The 17395-nt window shown below is 45.2% G+C and overlaps 1 protein-coding gene across 1 annotated transcript in view; it reads left to right on the forward strand.

Annotated features, from left to right (window-relative positions):
- The window catches only part of ttc28 (tetratricopeptide repeat domain 28), a 120460-nt gene that overhangs the window by 81707 nt on the left and 21358 nt on the right, over positions 1-17395 (forward strand). Inside the window, exons 7-17 of the mRNA XM_083929594.1 lie at positions 360-548; positions 633-729; positions 9400-9596; positions 9689-9842; positions 9935-10106; positions 11007-11175; positions 11255-11418; positions 11516-12004; positions 13893-14085; positions 14200-14280; positions 15485-15737. Coding sequence (XP_083785720.1) covers positions 360-548; positions 633-729; positions 9400-9596; positions 9689-9842; positions 9935-10106; positions 11007-11175; positions 11255-11418; positions 11516-12004; positions 13893-14085; positions 14200-14280; positions 15485-15737 — 2158 coding nt within the window. The remainder of the gene's footprint in view (positions 1-359; positions 549-632; positions 730-9399; positions 9597-9688; positions 9843-9934; positions 10107-11006; positions 11176-11254; positions 11419-11515; positions 12005-13892; positions 14086-14199; positions 14281-15484; positions 15738-17395) is intronic.

Raw genomic sequence — 17395 nt, forward strand, 5'->3', positions numbered from 1 at the left:
GTCTTTATTAAGTTCTTTGAGTGTTTTTTTGTATTATGTGAAATCATGTGTGTCTAATATCTGATCTGTGACGACCTTGGACGCTCAGAAACATCACGTCCTTAACTCAATCATCAAGTTGCGTAACAACCCGAACATCCATTGACAATAACAAACAATGAATGCATGTAAAACGTTGCACATGGGACGTTTCCCTTTAGATGAATAAAGACATCTCCACCATAAAATGGTGCACAGAAATCCCGCCAAATACAGGAAGTTAAGCGTTCGAAGCTCAGAATATCTGGTGGAGGAACTGATGTTGAAAGGAAATCTGCGGCACTTACAACATCGTCATTTCTGGGGATCTCTTCTTACAGACTCTGGAGAACCGGCGTGAGGAGGCGCGGGCGTACAGCAACCTGGGCAGTGCCTACCACTCTCAGCGGGACTTCGACAAGGCCATATCTTACCACACGAAGGTGCTGGAGTTGGCCCAAGAGCTGGGCGACAGAGCGATCGAGATGAGGGCGTTTGCCGGTCTGGGACACGCCGCCCGATGCATGCAGGTTGGTGTGAAACGCTCTGGAGACGTGGTTGAGTGAATGACCACACCGGGCGGTTTGAATGATGGTGGCTCCTGTGATCCTCAGGACCTGGAGAGAGCTCGTCAGCACCATCAGCACCAGCTGGAAATCGCTCAGGAGCTGCAGGACCGAGCCGCTCAGGGCCGAGCGTCGTCCAACCTGGGTGAGTTCATGTAACCGCACACAGGCGAGTTTGAAATAGGAGGGACACACAAAAAGACCTCAGACATGCAAAAGACTCTGAATAGATCAAAATGACCACAATAAGATGCGAAATGACCACATAAGGATGCAAAATGGATACAAATGATTACAAATGAACACAAAATGACCTCAGACATACAAAAGACTCTAAATGGATACAAAATGACTGCAAAGGGACATAAATGACACCAGAAAGATGAAAACTTGAATTCACTTAAATGAATGAATTATTTTTAATTGCTCAATCATCCATCTATTGTCTGCCTCGTATCCAGGTCCTGGTCACGTTTGTTGAATTATTTAAGTCAGGGACGTCAAAGTCAAATACATCAGAGGGCCAAAAAAACAAATTTGCTACAAGCTGAGGGCCGGACTGGTTCAATGTTTATTAAAACATATTAAAATGATGCATATAACCTGTTGAACCAAGATCTAACACAGTGTATCGTATTTTATTTAATAATTAAATGAATAATCCAGTATTTTTGTCAGTGATTTCAGGTGAAAACATTTTCCAACAGGCTCACAGACAAAAACAAACTTCCTTCAAAGAGAAAACACATCTGTATCCTGTACATTAAATGAATAAAGCAAGATTTCAACAGGCAAACAGCTACCGTTGCATTGTGGGTAATGTAGTTTTGGTGCGTGAAAAACACCAGCAGGCGGCTGTGGCGTGCGGGCCGGTTCTGATACTAATCAAATATCATCCCGGGGGCCAAGATCATTCATTCGCGGGCCGGATTTGGCCCGCGGGCCTCGACTTTGACACCCATGATTTAAGTGATGAGGGATTATCGTTTTAATTATTAGTAATAATTATTGTTTTACGCTGCTGGGAAGAACAGAAACGGTGTGATTTAATGATGAGTAGTGGCTGTTTTCTGTGTGTTGGTGAACTCTGCAGAAACTAAAGCGATAAAAAGGGGTTCGAACTTTAAAAACAGTGTTACTTACATTTACATGATTATGGAAAGAGCAGTCATCATTTTGATAAATCACTAATGTGTTATTCATAAACAGTAATGTCAGGAAAGATTCCCTTTGTCCTCTGAGTCATCGTGTCCCTCTGAAACAAACACTTCACAGAAAAGCCTGTGATGTGTTTTATTGTGTTCTGTGTTCAAAGAGTGGACGACGTGACGCAATTTTAGAGAAAAGGTGACAACGAACAGATGCAGGAGCTGTCTCCATGTTAACTGTTGAGCTGCTCTGTCAGCGCTGTCGCCACGGCAACTCAATAGACCGACTGGGTCCTGATCAACTGGGTCTGACTCTGCATCGATCAGCAGACTAAAGGACTCTTCACCTGTTACATCCCAACACACACTGCACTTCAGTACTCCACTGCATCTCACAGGGACATGAGTAACTTCGGTCTCTTCGCAGATTCAGATAATTACTACAGTATAATAAATGCAATGAATATTAAACAAGTATGATATTTTCACATGGGTCAGATCTACCCAGCAGTATATGAAGTGATTTTAAATTAGCTCCACCTTTACCAGCTGCAACGTTAAAGTAATGAACACATTATTTATTCATCTTCAACCGCTTGTCCCTGTCCGCTGGAGCCGATCCCGGCTAACATCGGGCGTGAGGCGGGGTCCACCCTGGACAGGACGCCAGTCTATCACAGGACACATAGAGACGAACAGAGACAGACAACCATTCACACCTACGGGTGATTTAGAGTCATCAATGAACCGAACAGAAGGGACCCAGCTGGGATTCGAACCAGGAACCCTCTCGCTGTGAGGTGAAAGTGCTAACCACCACACCACCGTGCATCGATAATATAATCCAGTGATAAAATCCAAACACACGTGGATGAGTTACTGAACCACAAAGAGACACAAAACAACTTCAGATAGATGCAAAACCACCTCACATGGATAAGAAAGCACAGAGATGCTACAAAGAGACGCAGAACGACCACAGAGACACTCAGAATGACTCACAATCCATGCAAAATGACCACAAAGGGATCAAAATGACCACGAAGATGCAAAATACAAAATGACTAGAAATGGACCTCAGAGATGCAAAAGACTCAAAATAGATGTAAAATGACTATGAAGAGACGCAAAATAGCTCAAAAAAGATGCAAAATAACCACGAAAAGATGCACAATGACTCAAAATGTCGCCAGAAAGATGCAAAAAGATTCTAAATAGATCAAAAGGACTCAAATTGGCTGCACAATGAATCAAAAGAGATGCAAAATTACCAAAAAAAGATGCAAAATAGCTTAAAATAGATGCAAAATAACCACTTAAAGATGCAAAATGACTCAAATGGATACAAAATTACTACAAAGGGACACAAAATGACGCCAGAAAGATGCAAAAAAATTGTAAATAGATCAAAATGACTTGATTGGCTGCACAATGAATCAAAATAGATGCAAAATAACCACAAAAAGATGCTAAATGTTTCAAAATGAAAGCAAAATGACCACATGAAGATGAAAATGACTCAGGATTATACAAAATGACTACAAAGAGATGCAAAATGACTCAAAATTAACACAAAATGACCACAAAAAGATGCAAAATGACTCAAATGGATATATATTTACTACAAAGGGACACAAAATGACGCCAGAAAGATGCAAAATGACTCAAATTTGATACAAACTGACTCAAAATAGATGCAAAATGTTTCAAAATGATACAAAATGACTACAAAGACGTGCAAAAACACTCTTAATAAACACAAAATGACCACATAAAGATGCAAAATGACTCAAGTTGATTCAAAATTACTACAAAAAGATGCAAAATGACTCAAAATAAACACAAAATGACCACAAAGAGAGGCAAAATGACTAAAAGTGGTCTTATAACCTGTCCATGTGTATATACTTATATCTCACTTGTAGTGAAGTGTTTCCCAGAGTGGGATTGAAGTACTCTTGGTGAACACTGCGTCCACCTCTGGCTGTAGACGCTGAGACGGGCCTCCTGAGGCCGTATCACATGACCACAGTCAACGCTCATGTTTTATTAAGAAGGTTCTGGTTTCTGCTGCTGCAGGGAAAACTGAGACTGTGTGTGTGTGTGTGTGTGTGTGTGTGTGTGTGTGTGTGTGTGTGTGTGTGTGTGTGTGTGTGTGTGTGTGTGTGTGTGTGACAGATGAGCTGCTCTGGTTCAGCTCACATCATCATTTACAGATGATACTTTTCTCTCTCTCTCTCTGTGCTGACGGGACAACTGCTCCTCCTCTCCTTTCCTCCCTTGTCTCCTCTCCTCTCCTTTCCTCCCTTGTCTCCTCTCCTTGTGTTTCCTCGTCTCCTTTCCTCCCTTGTCTCCTCTCCTAGTGCTTCCTCCTCTCCTTTCCTCCCTTCTCTCCTCTCCTCTCCTTTCCTCCCTTCTCTCCTCTCCTCTCCTTTCCTCCCTTCTTTCCTCTCCTCTCCTCCCTTGTCTCCTCTCCTTGTGTTTCCTTCCTTGTCTCCTATCCTCTTGTTTTCTCCTTTCCTCCCTTGTCTCCTTTCCTTTTGTTTCCTCCTCTCCTTTCCTCCATTGTCTCCTCTTGTTTCCTCCTCTCCTCTGTGTCTCCTCTCCTCTTATTTCCTCCTCTCCTTTCCTCCCTTGTCTCCTCTCCTCTCCTCTCCTCTCCTCTCCTCACATAAAGCCAAAGAGTTGCATGTGTCTGTGGTCGGCTTGAGTCGACTGATGACGGGGCTTTTCTCCTCCTCCTCCTGTAATCTGTCTCCGCTGTCTCAGCCAAATACTCCGTCATCACATCTCACCTCATTTTCCACACGTCTAATCTCCGTCCACGCCGGGGAACCCCAGCGTCCTGCAGAGTATCTGCACATACAGCTGCACCCGTACGCCTCGATGAAGCTCAAACTCACAGCCCCTGTGTGTGTGTGTGTGTGTGTGTGTGTGTGTGTGTGTGTGTGTGTGAGCAGAGTTTAACAGGAGGGTTGTAACTGTAACCAGCTATTCCTGCCAACTCTGCAGGGTCCTCTGTAATCCTCTTAACGTGAGACCCCCGATGAACGAGGTCTCACTTCCCCGATCAGCAGCCTCCTCCTCCTCCTCCTCCTCTTCTTCACGTTTCCCTGCGTCCTACATGTTCCAGACGAGGCTGGCATGGGCGCAAACACACAGTGCATCAGTGTGTTAACATCTCATTGTTCACTTATATGTTTCTGGGTGATTCCAGACTCTTTCATTTCATCTCAGCACACACTCCCACTGTGCCTCCGTCCCGTGCCCAAGCACGCTTCACGGCTAAAGTCTGGTTCCTTTGACCAGTGTGAGTGCAACCGTACGGCGTCTAGGAGCGGCACGCTTGCCGTCCATGGCCCGTTTGGGAGAGGTGGGCTTTAGTAAAGCACGTTTGCACATGTACGAGCACGAGCGTGCGCACGTGTACGAGCATGAGGCCTACGGCGGTTCTGAGGTCATTTCCTGTGCGCCTGTTGGGACGTAGAAAAAAGAAGGAGGGACCATGCGCGGACATTTAACACAATGGCGGTGAAAGGTTCACGTTGGTGTGATGCGGAGGTGGAGTGTTTACTGCAGATTTGGTCGATGGAAAGATTCAAAAACAGTCGACAAGACGCACAAAAACTGCGTGTAGATTGGTATTTATTAAACCAGAACATCTCGTGTATACTTCACACACACACACACACACACACACACACACGCACACACACACACACACACACACACACACACACACACACACACACACACACACACACACACACACACACACACACACACACACACACACACACACACACACACACACACACACACACACACACACACACACACACACAGTGTTCTGCAGAGTGTGATTTGGTGAAATGAAAAAAAGAAATAGAATTAAAGATGCGTCGTTAAGGAAACAAGAGGAGAGGAGACAAGGGAGGAAAGGAGAGGAGGAAACACAAGGAGAGGAGACAAGGGAGGAAAGGAGGAAACACAAGGAGACAAGGAAGGAAAGGAGAGGAGGAAACACAAGGAGAGGAGACAAGGGAGGAAAGGAGGAAACACGAGGAGACAAGGGAGGAAAGGAGCGGAGGAAACAAGAGGAGAGGAGCCAAGGGAGGAAAGGAGAGGAGGAAACACAAGGAGACGAGGAAGGAAAGGAGAGGAGGAAACACAAGGAGACAAGGGAGGAAAGGAGAGGAGGAAACAAGAGGAGAGGAGACAAGGAAGAAAAGGAGGAGGAAATAAGAGGAGATGAGGGAGGAAAGGAGAGGAGGAACAGTTGTCCCGTCAGCACAGAGAGAAAGAAAAGTATCATCTGTAAATGATGATGTGAGCTGAACCAGAGCAGTCTGTCAGTCACACACACACACACACACACACACACACACACACACACACACACACACACACACACACACACACACACACACAGTGTTCTTCAGAGTGTGATTTGGTGAAATGAATAAAGAAACAGAATTAAAGCTGCGTTGTCTTCTCTTAGGTTGTCGAGCAGGTTCACAGAGCGCGGATGATTCTCCAATGATGCACCAATTAAAGATGCAGTTATTCACTTTAATGAATTGCTCTTGTGGCGCCTCACTGTGATTATTCTTTTGTTCTGACGTCGTTTTAGAGTCTGCATCACTTTGGTTTCTCCGTCTTTATGCTTCTTTTCTTCATGTGTGCCTTTAATGTGGAGCGCTCCGTCGATCCTTCACTATAAGAAAATATAAACTCAATGAACATCGATTTCCCTCTGAAGCTTAAAGGCGACGATGGTTTACAGATGTCGATTGTGATGAAATATTGAATTCATGCAAGTGCGGATGCTGTAAAGAGCCACAGCACGGCGTGTGTAACGGTCGGCTGCTCTGATGGTTTTATGTTCTTTACGTCGACATAACTGAACACTTCTGACTTCCTGTCTGTGGCTCGTTGGCTCCTGCTGCAGATGGAAATCTATAAAAACACAAATACATAGTTTTTTATTTTCTGTAATCTCTTAAAACAGCAGCTCACAGTAGTTTTTATCGAACAAACTGGAGGAAGTAGTGAACTCGTTGGGGACTATTTTCAGCGGCGGATCAATCTACATTTGGTGTTCCATCCTGAGCATTTGTGTGTGTGTGTGTGTGTGTGTGTGTGGGGGGGGGGGGGTTCATGGTAATGAAGGAACAAAATACTGGACGTTTCTTCCGGGCAAGTGTAGTTCATTTCTTGTTGCGCGGTTCGTTTCTCGTTGCGCGGTTCGTTTCTTGTTGCACGGTTCGTTTCTTGTTGCACGGTTCGTTTCTTGTTGCGTCGTTCGATCCTCGTTGCGCAGTTCGTTTCTCGTTGCGCGGTTCATTTCTCGTTGCGTGGTTCGTTTCTTGTTGCGTGGTTCGTTTCTTGTTGCGTGGTTCGTTCCTCGTTGCGCGGTTCGTTCCTCGTTGCGCGGTTCGTTTCTTGTTGCATGGTTCGTTTCTTGTTGCGCAGTTCGTTTCTTGTTGCGCGGTTCGTTTCTCATTGCGCAGTTCGTTTCTTGTTGCACGGTTCGTTTCTTGTTGCGCGGTTCGTTTCTTGTTGCATGGTTCGTTTCTTGTTGCGCAGTTCGTTTCTTGTTGCGCGGTTCGTTTCTTGTTGCGCGGTTCGTTTCTTGTTGCACGGTTCGTTTCTTGTTGCGCGGTTCGTTTCTTGTTGCATGGTTCGTTTCTTGTTGCGTGGTTCGTTCCTCGTTGCGCAGTTCGTTTCTTGTTGCACGGTTCGTTTCTTGTTGCGCAGTTCGTTTCTTGTTGCGCGGTTCGTTTCTTGTTGCGCGGTTCGTTTCTCATTGCGCAGTTCGTTTCTTGTTGCACGGTTCGTTTCTTGTTGCGCGGTTCATTTCTTGTTGCGTGGTTCGTTCCTCGTTGCGCAGTTCGTTTCTTGTTGCGCAGTTCGTTTCTTGTTGCACGGTTCGTTTCTTGTTGCGCGGTTCGTTTCTCTTTGCGCGGTTCATTTCTTGTTGCGTGGTTCATTTCTTGTTGCGTGGTTCATTTCTTGTTGCGCGGTTCGTTTCTTGTTACGCGGTTCGTTCCTCGTTGCGTGGTTCGTTCCTCGTTGCGCGGTTTGTTTCTTGTTGCGCGGTTCGTTTCTTGTTGCGCGGTGGCAGTGGCAGTCGTTGGTGGGAAGTTGGTTTGGACTTCGTTAGTGCTGGTCCAATCCCAGCCTGGTCCTGGTCCTGGTCCTGGTCCAGTGGTTGGTGGAACTAGGTCTGGACTTCGTCAGTGCTCTATTGAGTCTGAACGACAGTCGTTGGAGTCACAGGAGGACGTTTGTGAACACTTGTTCTTTGAGGTTAGATTGTTGAATGAAGGGATGAAAGGGCAGCATTGTAAATTGGAGATAAGTGGCGTCTCAGACCTCAGATGTTGTTATGATGTTAGATCGGTCTTGTTTGTACACTGGAGATCAAAATTAGAGGACAAAGTATTAATTCTTGTTAATATTCTGGATGATTTCACACTTGAACTTGCCGTCTTGTTCTTCCAGCTTGTGTGGACGTTGGCTCCGTCACTTCCTTCTCCCCACAGAGACAACAGCTCTCCTGGATCTCTGCATATTCAACATATTATTAGATGTGTTGAATTTTCCCACTGTAGCCTTTGAATTATTTACCGCTCTGCACACACGTCTTACTGTACATGTTTTCTCTGCTTGTTGGGTATTTATATCTGGGTGCGTCGTTTTGGGAGTTGGCCGTGTTCGTGTGTTCCCCTGCTGTACGTGCTGTGCAGAAACCCGTCCTCAGCTCTGGATCTGTCTCTCTTTGCTTGTAGAGAGGACAGCCCCGGAGAAAAGCCAACCTTGTCTGCTCTAATCTTTGTCGACCGGCTTCTTCCATAACAATGTTCACTATCAATCACATCACCTGACCTGACATCCACCCAAATACGGAAGCTTTAAAGTGTAACTAACAGACATCAAATAAGCCATCGAGACAGTTTTTTCATGTATAAACTCTGTTAACAGAGAAATCCAGGAGAGACGCTAACAGTCGGACATTGCTAACAGTGATTAGCTCGGGGCAGCACTGTGAAGGCATTCAAAGGTCTTTTTTAACCACTAATGCTGCTGAAAATAACAGCAAACCTCTGCAGCAGCATGAGAAGAGTCCCTACACACACAACAAAGCAGCAACAGCGTAGTTAGTGAAGCCAGAGTTTATTAAAGAGTGTTTTAAAAACTTACCTACTGGCCCCTGTACCAGCTCCTCTCATAGTAAAGTCCATTACAGTGGATTACCAAAGTCAATCCCAAAGGAAGGAGCCCATTGGTGCTTTGTTGTGTGTGTAGGGACTCTTCTCATGCTGCTGCAGAGGTTTGCTGTTATTTTCAGCAGCATTAGTGGTTAAAAAAAACCTTTGAATGCCTTCACCGTGCTGCCCCGAGCTAATCACTGTTAGCCACGTCCGGCTGTTAGCCACTCTCCTGGATTTCTCCGTCAATAGTTCATACATGGAAAAAACTGTCTCGACGGCTCATTGATGAGTGCAAATGCCGAAAACGACCATGATTTTGCGTCCATTACACTGTGAGAATTGACTTGGACTCAAATGACCTCAGACTTGACTTGACTTGACCCTTAACTCGGACAAAAGTCTTTAAACGACTCTGTGATTACTCCGACATTGTTCTTCCTTCCATCTCAGGCATCATCCACCAGATGAAGGGGGAGTATGAGACGGCGCTGAAGCTCCACAAAGCCCACCTGTCCTTCGCCCAGGAGCTGAGTGATTACGCCGCCCAGGGGAGGGCGTACGGCAACATGGGCAACGCACACCACGCGCTCGGCATCTACGACCAAGCCGTCCGGTACCACCGTCAAGAACTGCAGATCTCGCTGGAGGTGAGTCCCTGCTCCGCTCTGCTGGAGCGACACGTGGGCGCTCATGCTTCTCATGTGGAAAAGCCGACTGTGAAATGTCTTCTGTGTTTCAGGTGAACGATCGGCCGTCCCAGGCCTCCACACACGGCAACCTGGCCGTGGCCTACCAGGCGCTGGGCGCTCACGACCGCGCTCTGCAGCACTACCTTCACCATCTCACCATCGCACGGGAGCTCCAGGACACGCAAAGCGAAGCGAGAGCACTAGGCAAGCTGGAGAAGAGAGGGGCGCCATCGAGGACAGAAGAGCGGGAATTTGATTGAGACGTTTACTGATGCTCTAATCTTTTTCTTTTGCAGCAAACTTGGGCAACTTCCACAGCTGGAGGGGTGAATACGCTCAGGCCCTGCCGTACTATCAGCAGTACCTGGCTCTGGCCCCGGGCCTGCAGGACCTGGAGGGGGAAGGCAAGGTTTGCCACAACCTCGGCTATGCTCACTACTGCCTTGGACAGTACAGAGACGCTGTCAGGTCAGAGACTGAACCCATCAAACTCTGTACAAGTCATTACAAACCCATCAAACTCCAAAGTCCCTCCCCTTAGTGTCATCATGTGGTTTCAATAAAGCCCATACACTGTGTAGTGGTGCAAACGAGGCATTTCAAATCCTGAATAGGTCATTTATGTGAATAGTGTAGATCTGATGTCATGCTAGCTTGTCATGAAAAGGTCCTAACGCTAAAAAAAACCCATGCAGGCCACTTTAAAAGGGGTCCCTTGACCTCCAGATATCTGAATGAAAATGTGTTCTCTGTGTACCCACCGCTCTCCTCTTTACACCCAGACAGTCTGAGGCAAAAGAAATGGATGTTTTTTTTAAATTTTGTCCTATTCAAAAATGTAATATTGTAATATTTGTGTGCATACTGGGGTCCATGAACAGCGTTGAAGGTCATAAACTGGGTCTGCGTGTAAAGACGAGACTCTTGTGGATTCCAAAAAAGTCAGAATATTTCAATATTAAGGTGGAAATAGAGGAGAGGATGGATTTCACCAGGAGATTAGCAGTAAGGAGCCTTTTCTGACCAAACAACACAACACAAGTGACAAAACACACAATCAGCAAAGGGTTTGATACCAAATCACAGCGTGGGTTTGTCTCTGCTGCTCCTCAGCGTCTGGGGTCTGAATGTGGGAACCCTCCCAGCCTTTGTCCCTTGAGTCACCCCTGACCGTCCTCTCAAACTGTGGAATAAGAGGATTTAACTTAAAAAAGACATAAGTGGTAGAAGAGTGTACTCAAATCCAGGGGTTGATGACATGATGCATATGTTTGCGTTCTTCTGTGTTGCATGTTCGGTTACTTTTCCAGCTTGTGCTTTCACGTGACGTTTGGTATGAAGTGTATTGTGTGTGTTTCCATTTCCTAGGTATTATGAGCAGGACCTGGCCTTGGCGAAGGACCTCCAAGACAAATTAGCCCAGGCGAAAGCTTACTGTAACCTGGGCCTGGCCCACAAAGCACTGGGGGAGTACAAGAGAGCGGAGGAGTGTCAGAGATACCTGCTCTCTCTGGCTCAAGCCTTGGAGAACACACAGGTCACCTACTCCAGCTCCGCTCACTACCTGACCCTGGTTCACACGGAGCCGTTGTTAATCATGTGGTTGTTTTTGTCAGCAGGCGGTTTTCAGGGCCTTTGGGAACCTGGGGGATGTGTGTGTGTGCCGGGGTGATCTTCCAGGAGCTGTGAGGTTCTACCAGCAGCAGTTAAGTCTGTCTCAGAAGGTCAACGATCAGAAGATGGAGGCCGACGCCTACTCCGCACTTGGATCCGTTCACAGGTGATGAAGTGGACAGAGATTTTAAACCGCCAGCTCTTTCTTCTTCTTCTTCTTCTTCTTCTTCTCCTCTTCACCTCCCTTCCTCTCTCTCCTTCAGGCTCCTCCGTCAGCTGGATACGGCCCTGTCCTTCCATAGCCAGGAACTGACCGTCCGCAAGGATCTGGGCGATCAGCAGGGGGAGTGCCGCGCCCTGGGCCACCTCGCAGCAGTACACATGGCCCTGGGGGACTATGCTACCACCTTCCAGTGTTACGAGGCCCAGCTGGGTCTGGCGCAGGGACTCAGGGATGCCCGCATGGAGGCCCAAGTCCACGGGAACATGGGCATCACCAAAATGAACATGGGGGTGTTTGAGGAAGCTATTGGGTATTTTGAGCAGCAGCTGGCCATGCTGCAGCAGCTGAGTGGAAGTGAGAGCATGCTGGACCGAGGCAGGGCCTACGGGAACCTGGCAGACTGCTACGACGCTCTGGGAGACTACGAGGAGGCTATTCAGTGCTACGAGAAGTACCTGACCGTGGCTCAGAGTCTCAACCACGTCCAGGACCAGGAGAAAGCCTACAGAGGACTCGGCAATGCACACAGGTAGGCAAAACCACGGAAATCCACGCCTTCTCATATGGGTGGCGCCCGGGCGGAGTGTGCAGGAGGTAGGATTTGACCTCAGTAGCCGGTTTAACAATTTGGTCACAAACAACCAAGTCCTTTTTCCGTTCCTTCGATTTCGGAGGATTTCGGTGTCGGCCCCACAGACAGAAGCTCCTGGATCAGGACATTTCCTCTGCCGTCTTTGTGTAAATCACCTCCATCAGCACACGCCCTCGCACCAATGACGCCCTCGCACCAATGACGCACGCACGTGTTCACGCGTTTTTAAAATGTTACATCATTCGAAGGTTGCGTAGCCACTGCTCCTACTGAGACAGGTTTTCAGAGCGTTACCTGTTTTCTACGTCCCAACAGGCGCACATAAGATGACCTCAGAACCGCCGCTCGCTCGTGCTCGTACATGTGCAAACGCGCTCTACAAAAGCCCACCTCTCTCAGACGGGACGTGGACGGCCAGCTGGCCGCAGTTATGCGTGGAGCGGTTGCACTCACACTGGTCAAACGCACTAGACTTTACCCGTAAAACCTGTTTTGGCCCGGTGCAGAAGGACAGTGTGAGTGCGCCCTTAAAGAATGCTGTGTGCGCGAATATGTAACACGCATTTCCAACACAGTAGCTTAGATTCATAGCGACAGGGCTTTGTTTACATTTGCGTTCACATTCATGTCATGTATATATTTATGTTCTGGGCTCTGTTAGTGTGGGGTATGCCTCTCTCGTGCAGGGCGGCATCTCAAACAAGCGTTTCTCGCCTCAAGCGCACACATTTTAAATTAAACTCATGATAATAATGAAAATAATCATAATTCAATAACAGTGAGAAGCAGGAGCACATCCTCCACATTACTCACATGAAACTGTACGAGCTCTGCTCAGTGACTGAAGAACAAGGCTTCAGCGATGCTCTCCTTCATCCCTGTGTTGAGTGTGTTTGTGCTCTCCGGGGGGCGAACGCGATGGAAACACACACTCACTGATTTATCTCCGTGAACGCGGCCCTTGTAGATGTTTTATCTTTTTCTCTCTCTGAGGATATTGAACTGTTTTTACAGCTCAAAAATCTGAATTATTAACCTATTTGCTTTCTTAAACCGCCTTCACGGCTCTCTCTGGCTGTGATAATGGATCAAAACTGCAGTGTATTTACCAAACGTGCGCTCCGTCCCGTGCCCCGTGCTTTAGGGTCCTTGTCCCCCCCCTCCAGGCCCGTTTGTACTCACACTACCTGGGCCTCGGAGAATGCTTCTTGCTGCCTATACGTCATCACGCCGTAACACGTCACACGCATTGATGACGTCATGGCGATGCGTGGCTTTGTTTCCAGATCTTTCCGTAGACCTCGGAGTTTTTGTGCGTCTTGTCGACTGTTTTTGAATCTTTTCATCGACCAAATCTGCAGTAAACACTCCACCTCCGCATCACACCAACGTGAACCTTTCACCGCCATTGTTTGAAATGTCCGCGATGGTCCCTCCTTCTTTTCTCTACGTCCCAACAGGCGCACAGGAAATGACCTCAGAACCGCCGTAGGCCTCGTGCTCGTACACGTGCGCACGCTCGTGCTCGTACACGTGCAAACATGCTTTACTAAAGCCCACCTCTCCCAAACGGGCCGTGGACGGCAAGCGTGCCGCTCCTAGACGTGGTACGGTTGCACTCACACTGGTCAAAGGAACCAGACTTTAGCCGTGAAACGTGCTCGGGCACGGGACGGAGGCACAGTGTTTCTCTTTTGCACGTGCAGCACACGACAGCAAATTCTCCGGTTAAGTTCAGACGACTAAAGGAGACGGTTAAGTTTAGACGACTAAAGGGGACGGTTAAGTACAGACGGTTAAGATGTGGTCCCGCCCCTCTCACCAGGTCTCTGGGCAGCCTCCAACAGGCCCTGGTGTGCTTTGAGAAGCGGCTGGTGGTCGCCCATGAGCTGGGTGGGGAAGGCGGGGGCAAGGCTCAGGCCTACGGGGAGCTGGGCACCCTCCACAGCCAGCTGGGCAACTACGAGCAGTCCCTCTCCTGCCTGGAGCACCAGCTCAACATCGCACGCACAGCAGGGGTAAGGAAGGCTCTTGAGTCTTCTTTCTCTCTTCTTGATCTGCTGAATATGACAAATGATCTTGTTTTTGTATGATGCACATAAAGATGCAGTAAATCCTGCTCTCACTTTCAGGATAAGTCCCTGGAAGCAGAGGCCAGCGATGCACTCGGTGGCGTTTATCAGCTGATGGCAGACAACGAGACGGCGCTGCAGGTTCGTGCTCATTCATAAACAGCCACATTTTGTGAAGTCTACTTTCTTACCGGGACATGAGGAGATGGATGGAAGCTACAGCTACAGATGAATGAGCTGCAGAGGGGCTGCTTGGTGTATTTTATCGTTATATAAGATATAAAATACATATATACCAATTCAACCAGAGTAAAAGAAGAAATACATGATTTAATGTATTTAGAAAATAATATTAATGAATTCATTAATCAATTAAAGAAGTAATTAATACATTTAAAAATCCATTTAAAATAAATGCTAAATTATGAAATATATAATTAATATATACAGATATAAAATAAATAAATGCACATTCAGCCATAGTAAAAAAATAAATACATAATTAAATGTATTAAGAGAATAATATAGACATGAATTAAACAATAACAAAATAAGGAATACTTTTAAAAATCCAGATAAAATAAAAACTAAATATAAAAATATAAATATATATATAATTCATATAGATATATAGATGTAAAATAAATATATGTACATACATTTAAAAATGATTTTATTAAATTAAATAATTATTAATTTATTGATATATAATCATTACATATATATATATATATATATAAATAAATTAATTTTAAAAAATGCATTCAAAATGTATACATCTAGATGTAAAATAAATATATGCACATACATTTTTAATTTTAAAGAATGATTTTATTAAATTAAATAATTATTAATTTATTAGTATATAATCATTATATATATATATAAATTAATTTATATATTATATATATATATTAATTATTATATATTCATTTATTTTATTTAATAAAATCATTTATTTATTCATTCATTTTTTCAATTTTATTAAAAATGTATGTGCATATATTAATTTTACATCTATATGTAGAACTTATGTCACATTTTATCAATTAATTAACATTTTAATTTATTTTTGATAATAATTTTGGTATATTTAACTACACAGGAATTTATTTATCAAGTTATTTATTTATGTATTTATTTATTTATTTATTTATATATTTATTTATATATTTATTTATTTATGTCATTATGTTTTCTCCGAGCGAGGCTAGCTGTTCCCTCTGTTCCCAGTCTTTATGCTAAGCTAAGCTAACGGACAGCAGCTCCATCCTGACGTACAGACATTAGACTGTAAGTAAGTGAACGTGCGTGACTCCCAACGTGTCCGTCTGTCCTGCTGCAGTGGCACCAGAGGGCCCTGGACATCTCAGAGCACACGGGCTGCGTGAGGAGCCAGGGCCGCGCCTACGGGAACCTGGGGCTCACCTACGAAGCTCTGGGGAAGCACGAGCGGGCCGTGGTCTTCCAGGAGCAGCACCTGAGCGTGGCGGCCCAGACCAACGACCTGATCGCCAAGACGCTCGCCTACGGGAGCCTGGGGAGGACACACCACGCTCTGCAGAACTACGCCCAGGCTGTGATGTACCTGCAGGAAGGTGAGCAGCTGCTGAGTCACCCACAAAACACACGGGGGGGCTCTTCATTACTATTTTTAGTCCTTTTGAGTTTATTTTTAATCATTTTGAGTCTCTTTGGACTCATTATACTTCTGTTTTTAGTCCTTTTGAGTTTATTTTGTAGTTGTTTTACTTCTGTTTTTAGTCATTTTGAGTCTCTTTGGACTCCTTATACATCTATCTTTAGTCGTTTTGTGCCAATTTTAGTCCTTCTTAGTTACTTTGTAGTTGTTTTACATCTGTTTTCAGTCATTTTTAGTTACTTTGTAGTTGTTTTACTTCTGTTTTTAGTCATTTTGAGTTTCTTTCGACTCATGCATCTGATTTTAGTCATTTTTGTCCATTTTAGTCCTTTTAAGTTATTTTGTTGTTGTTTTACTTCTGTTTTTAGTCATTTTTAGTTACTTTGTAGTTGTTTTACATCTGTTTTTAGTCATTTTTAGTTACTTTGTAGTTGTTTTACATTTGTTTTTAGTCATTTTTAGTTACTTTGTAGTTGTTTTACTTCCATTGAAGTCATTTTGCATCTCATTGTGGGGGTTTTATGTCTATTCTTAGTCATTTTGAGTTTATTTTTAGTCATTTTGAGTTTCTTTGGACTCATTATGCATCTATTTTAGATATTTGGCTTTTCTATGTGGTTGTTTTGCATCTCTGTGGTGGTTTTATGTCTAAGCTTGTGTCTATTTTAGTCCTTTTGAGTTACTTTGTAGTTGTTTTACATCTATTTGTAGTAATTTTGAGTCTCTTTGGACTCATTATGTCTGGTGGCTTTGAATAGAGCGTAGATTAAAGCCTCAGAGCTGAAACAGGGCCATCTGACGGTGAGGTAAAGCTGTGAAAATATCCAAAATATAACGCACGCTTAAAGTGATATCGTTCTTTTTAGGTGTCTAAAATACTTTTAGCTGCAGCACATTTCTTGTCTTCTTCTCCAAACTCCAATTTCCTGCAGTGACTATGGAGACGTACCTCGTACAACCACACTGCAAAAGATCCGAATCATCCCTTTAAACAGACGCACATTCAAACTAAAGCTGAGACAAAGTCAAAAACATGCCCCGGATGTTTGGGTTCATTTAGGAACTCCTTCAGGCGCCATCGGGCCTGTAAGACACGGCCACGCTTTGTCGTTCCACTCAGATCCTCGGGATTTTAATTGATCATTAACTCAACAAGCAGCTCGAGAACTCGGCTCGGAGTTGAGGTAAGGACAGCGCCCCAATTAACCTCGCCAACCAGAACATCACAGGGCCAGACAGACAGACAGACAGACAGACAGACAGACGGGGAGACAAGCAGAGCAATTCAAAACTTGATGTTAGATGAGATTCAGCTCAATTTGAGAGACTAATGAGAGTGAATTACAGGCGGCCGTGGCCGTCTGCGTCTGTCTGCGTCTGCACAGCGAGGGAGATGAAACGTGTCTGAGGCAAAGTGAAGAGCAGAGAGCACATCGTTTGATTTGAGTCGGGGAAATAAAAGGCAAAAAGACAGAGGCAGAGGAAGAGAAAGAGAAAAGGAACAATGAGAGAGAAAGAACAGCAATATGCGAGCGCCTCCGGGGGCTCAGCACGAGTCCGCGCCGGTGCAGCAACAGTTGTCACGTCTGTCAGAGAGATGATGTTCAGAGCGGC

The sequence above is a fragment of the Echiichthys vipera genome (genome assembly GCF_963691815.1).
Source record: "Echiichthys vipera genome assembly, chromosome: 16".
Classification (NCBI taxonomy): domain Eukaryota; kingdom Metazoa; phylum Chordata; class Actinopteri; order Perciformes; family Trachinidae; genus Echiichthys; species Echiichthys vipera.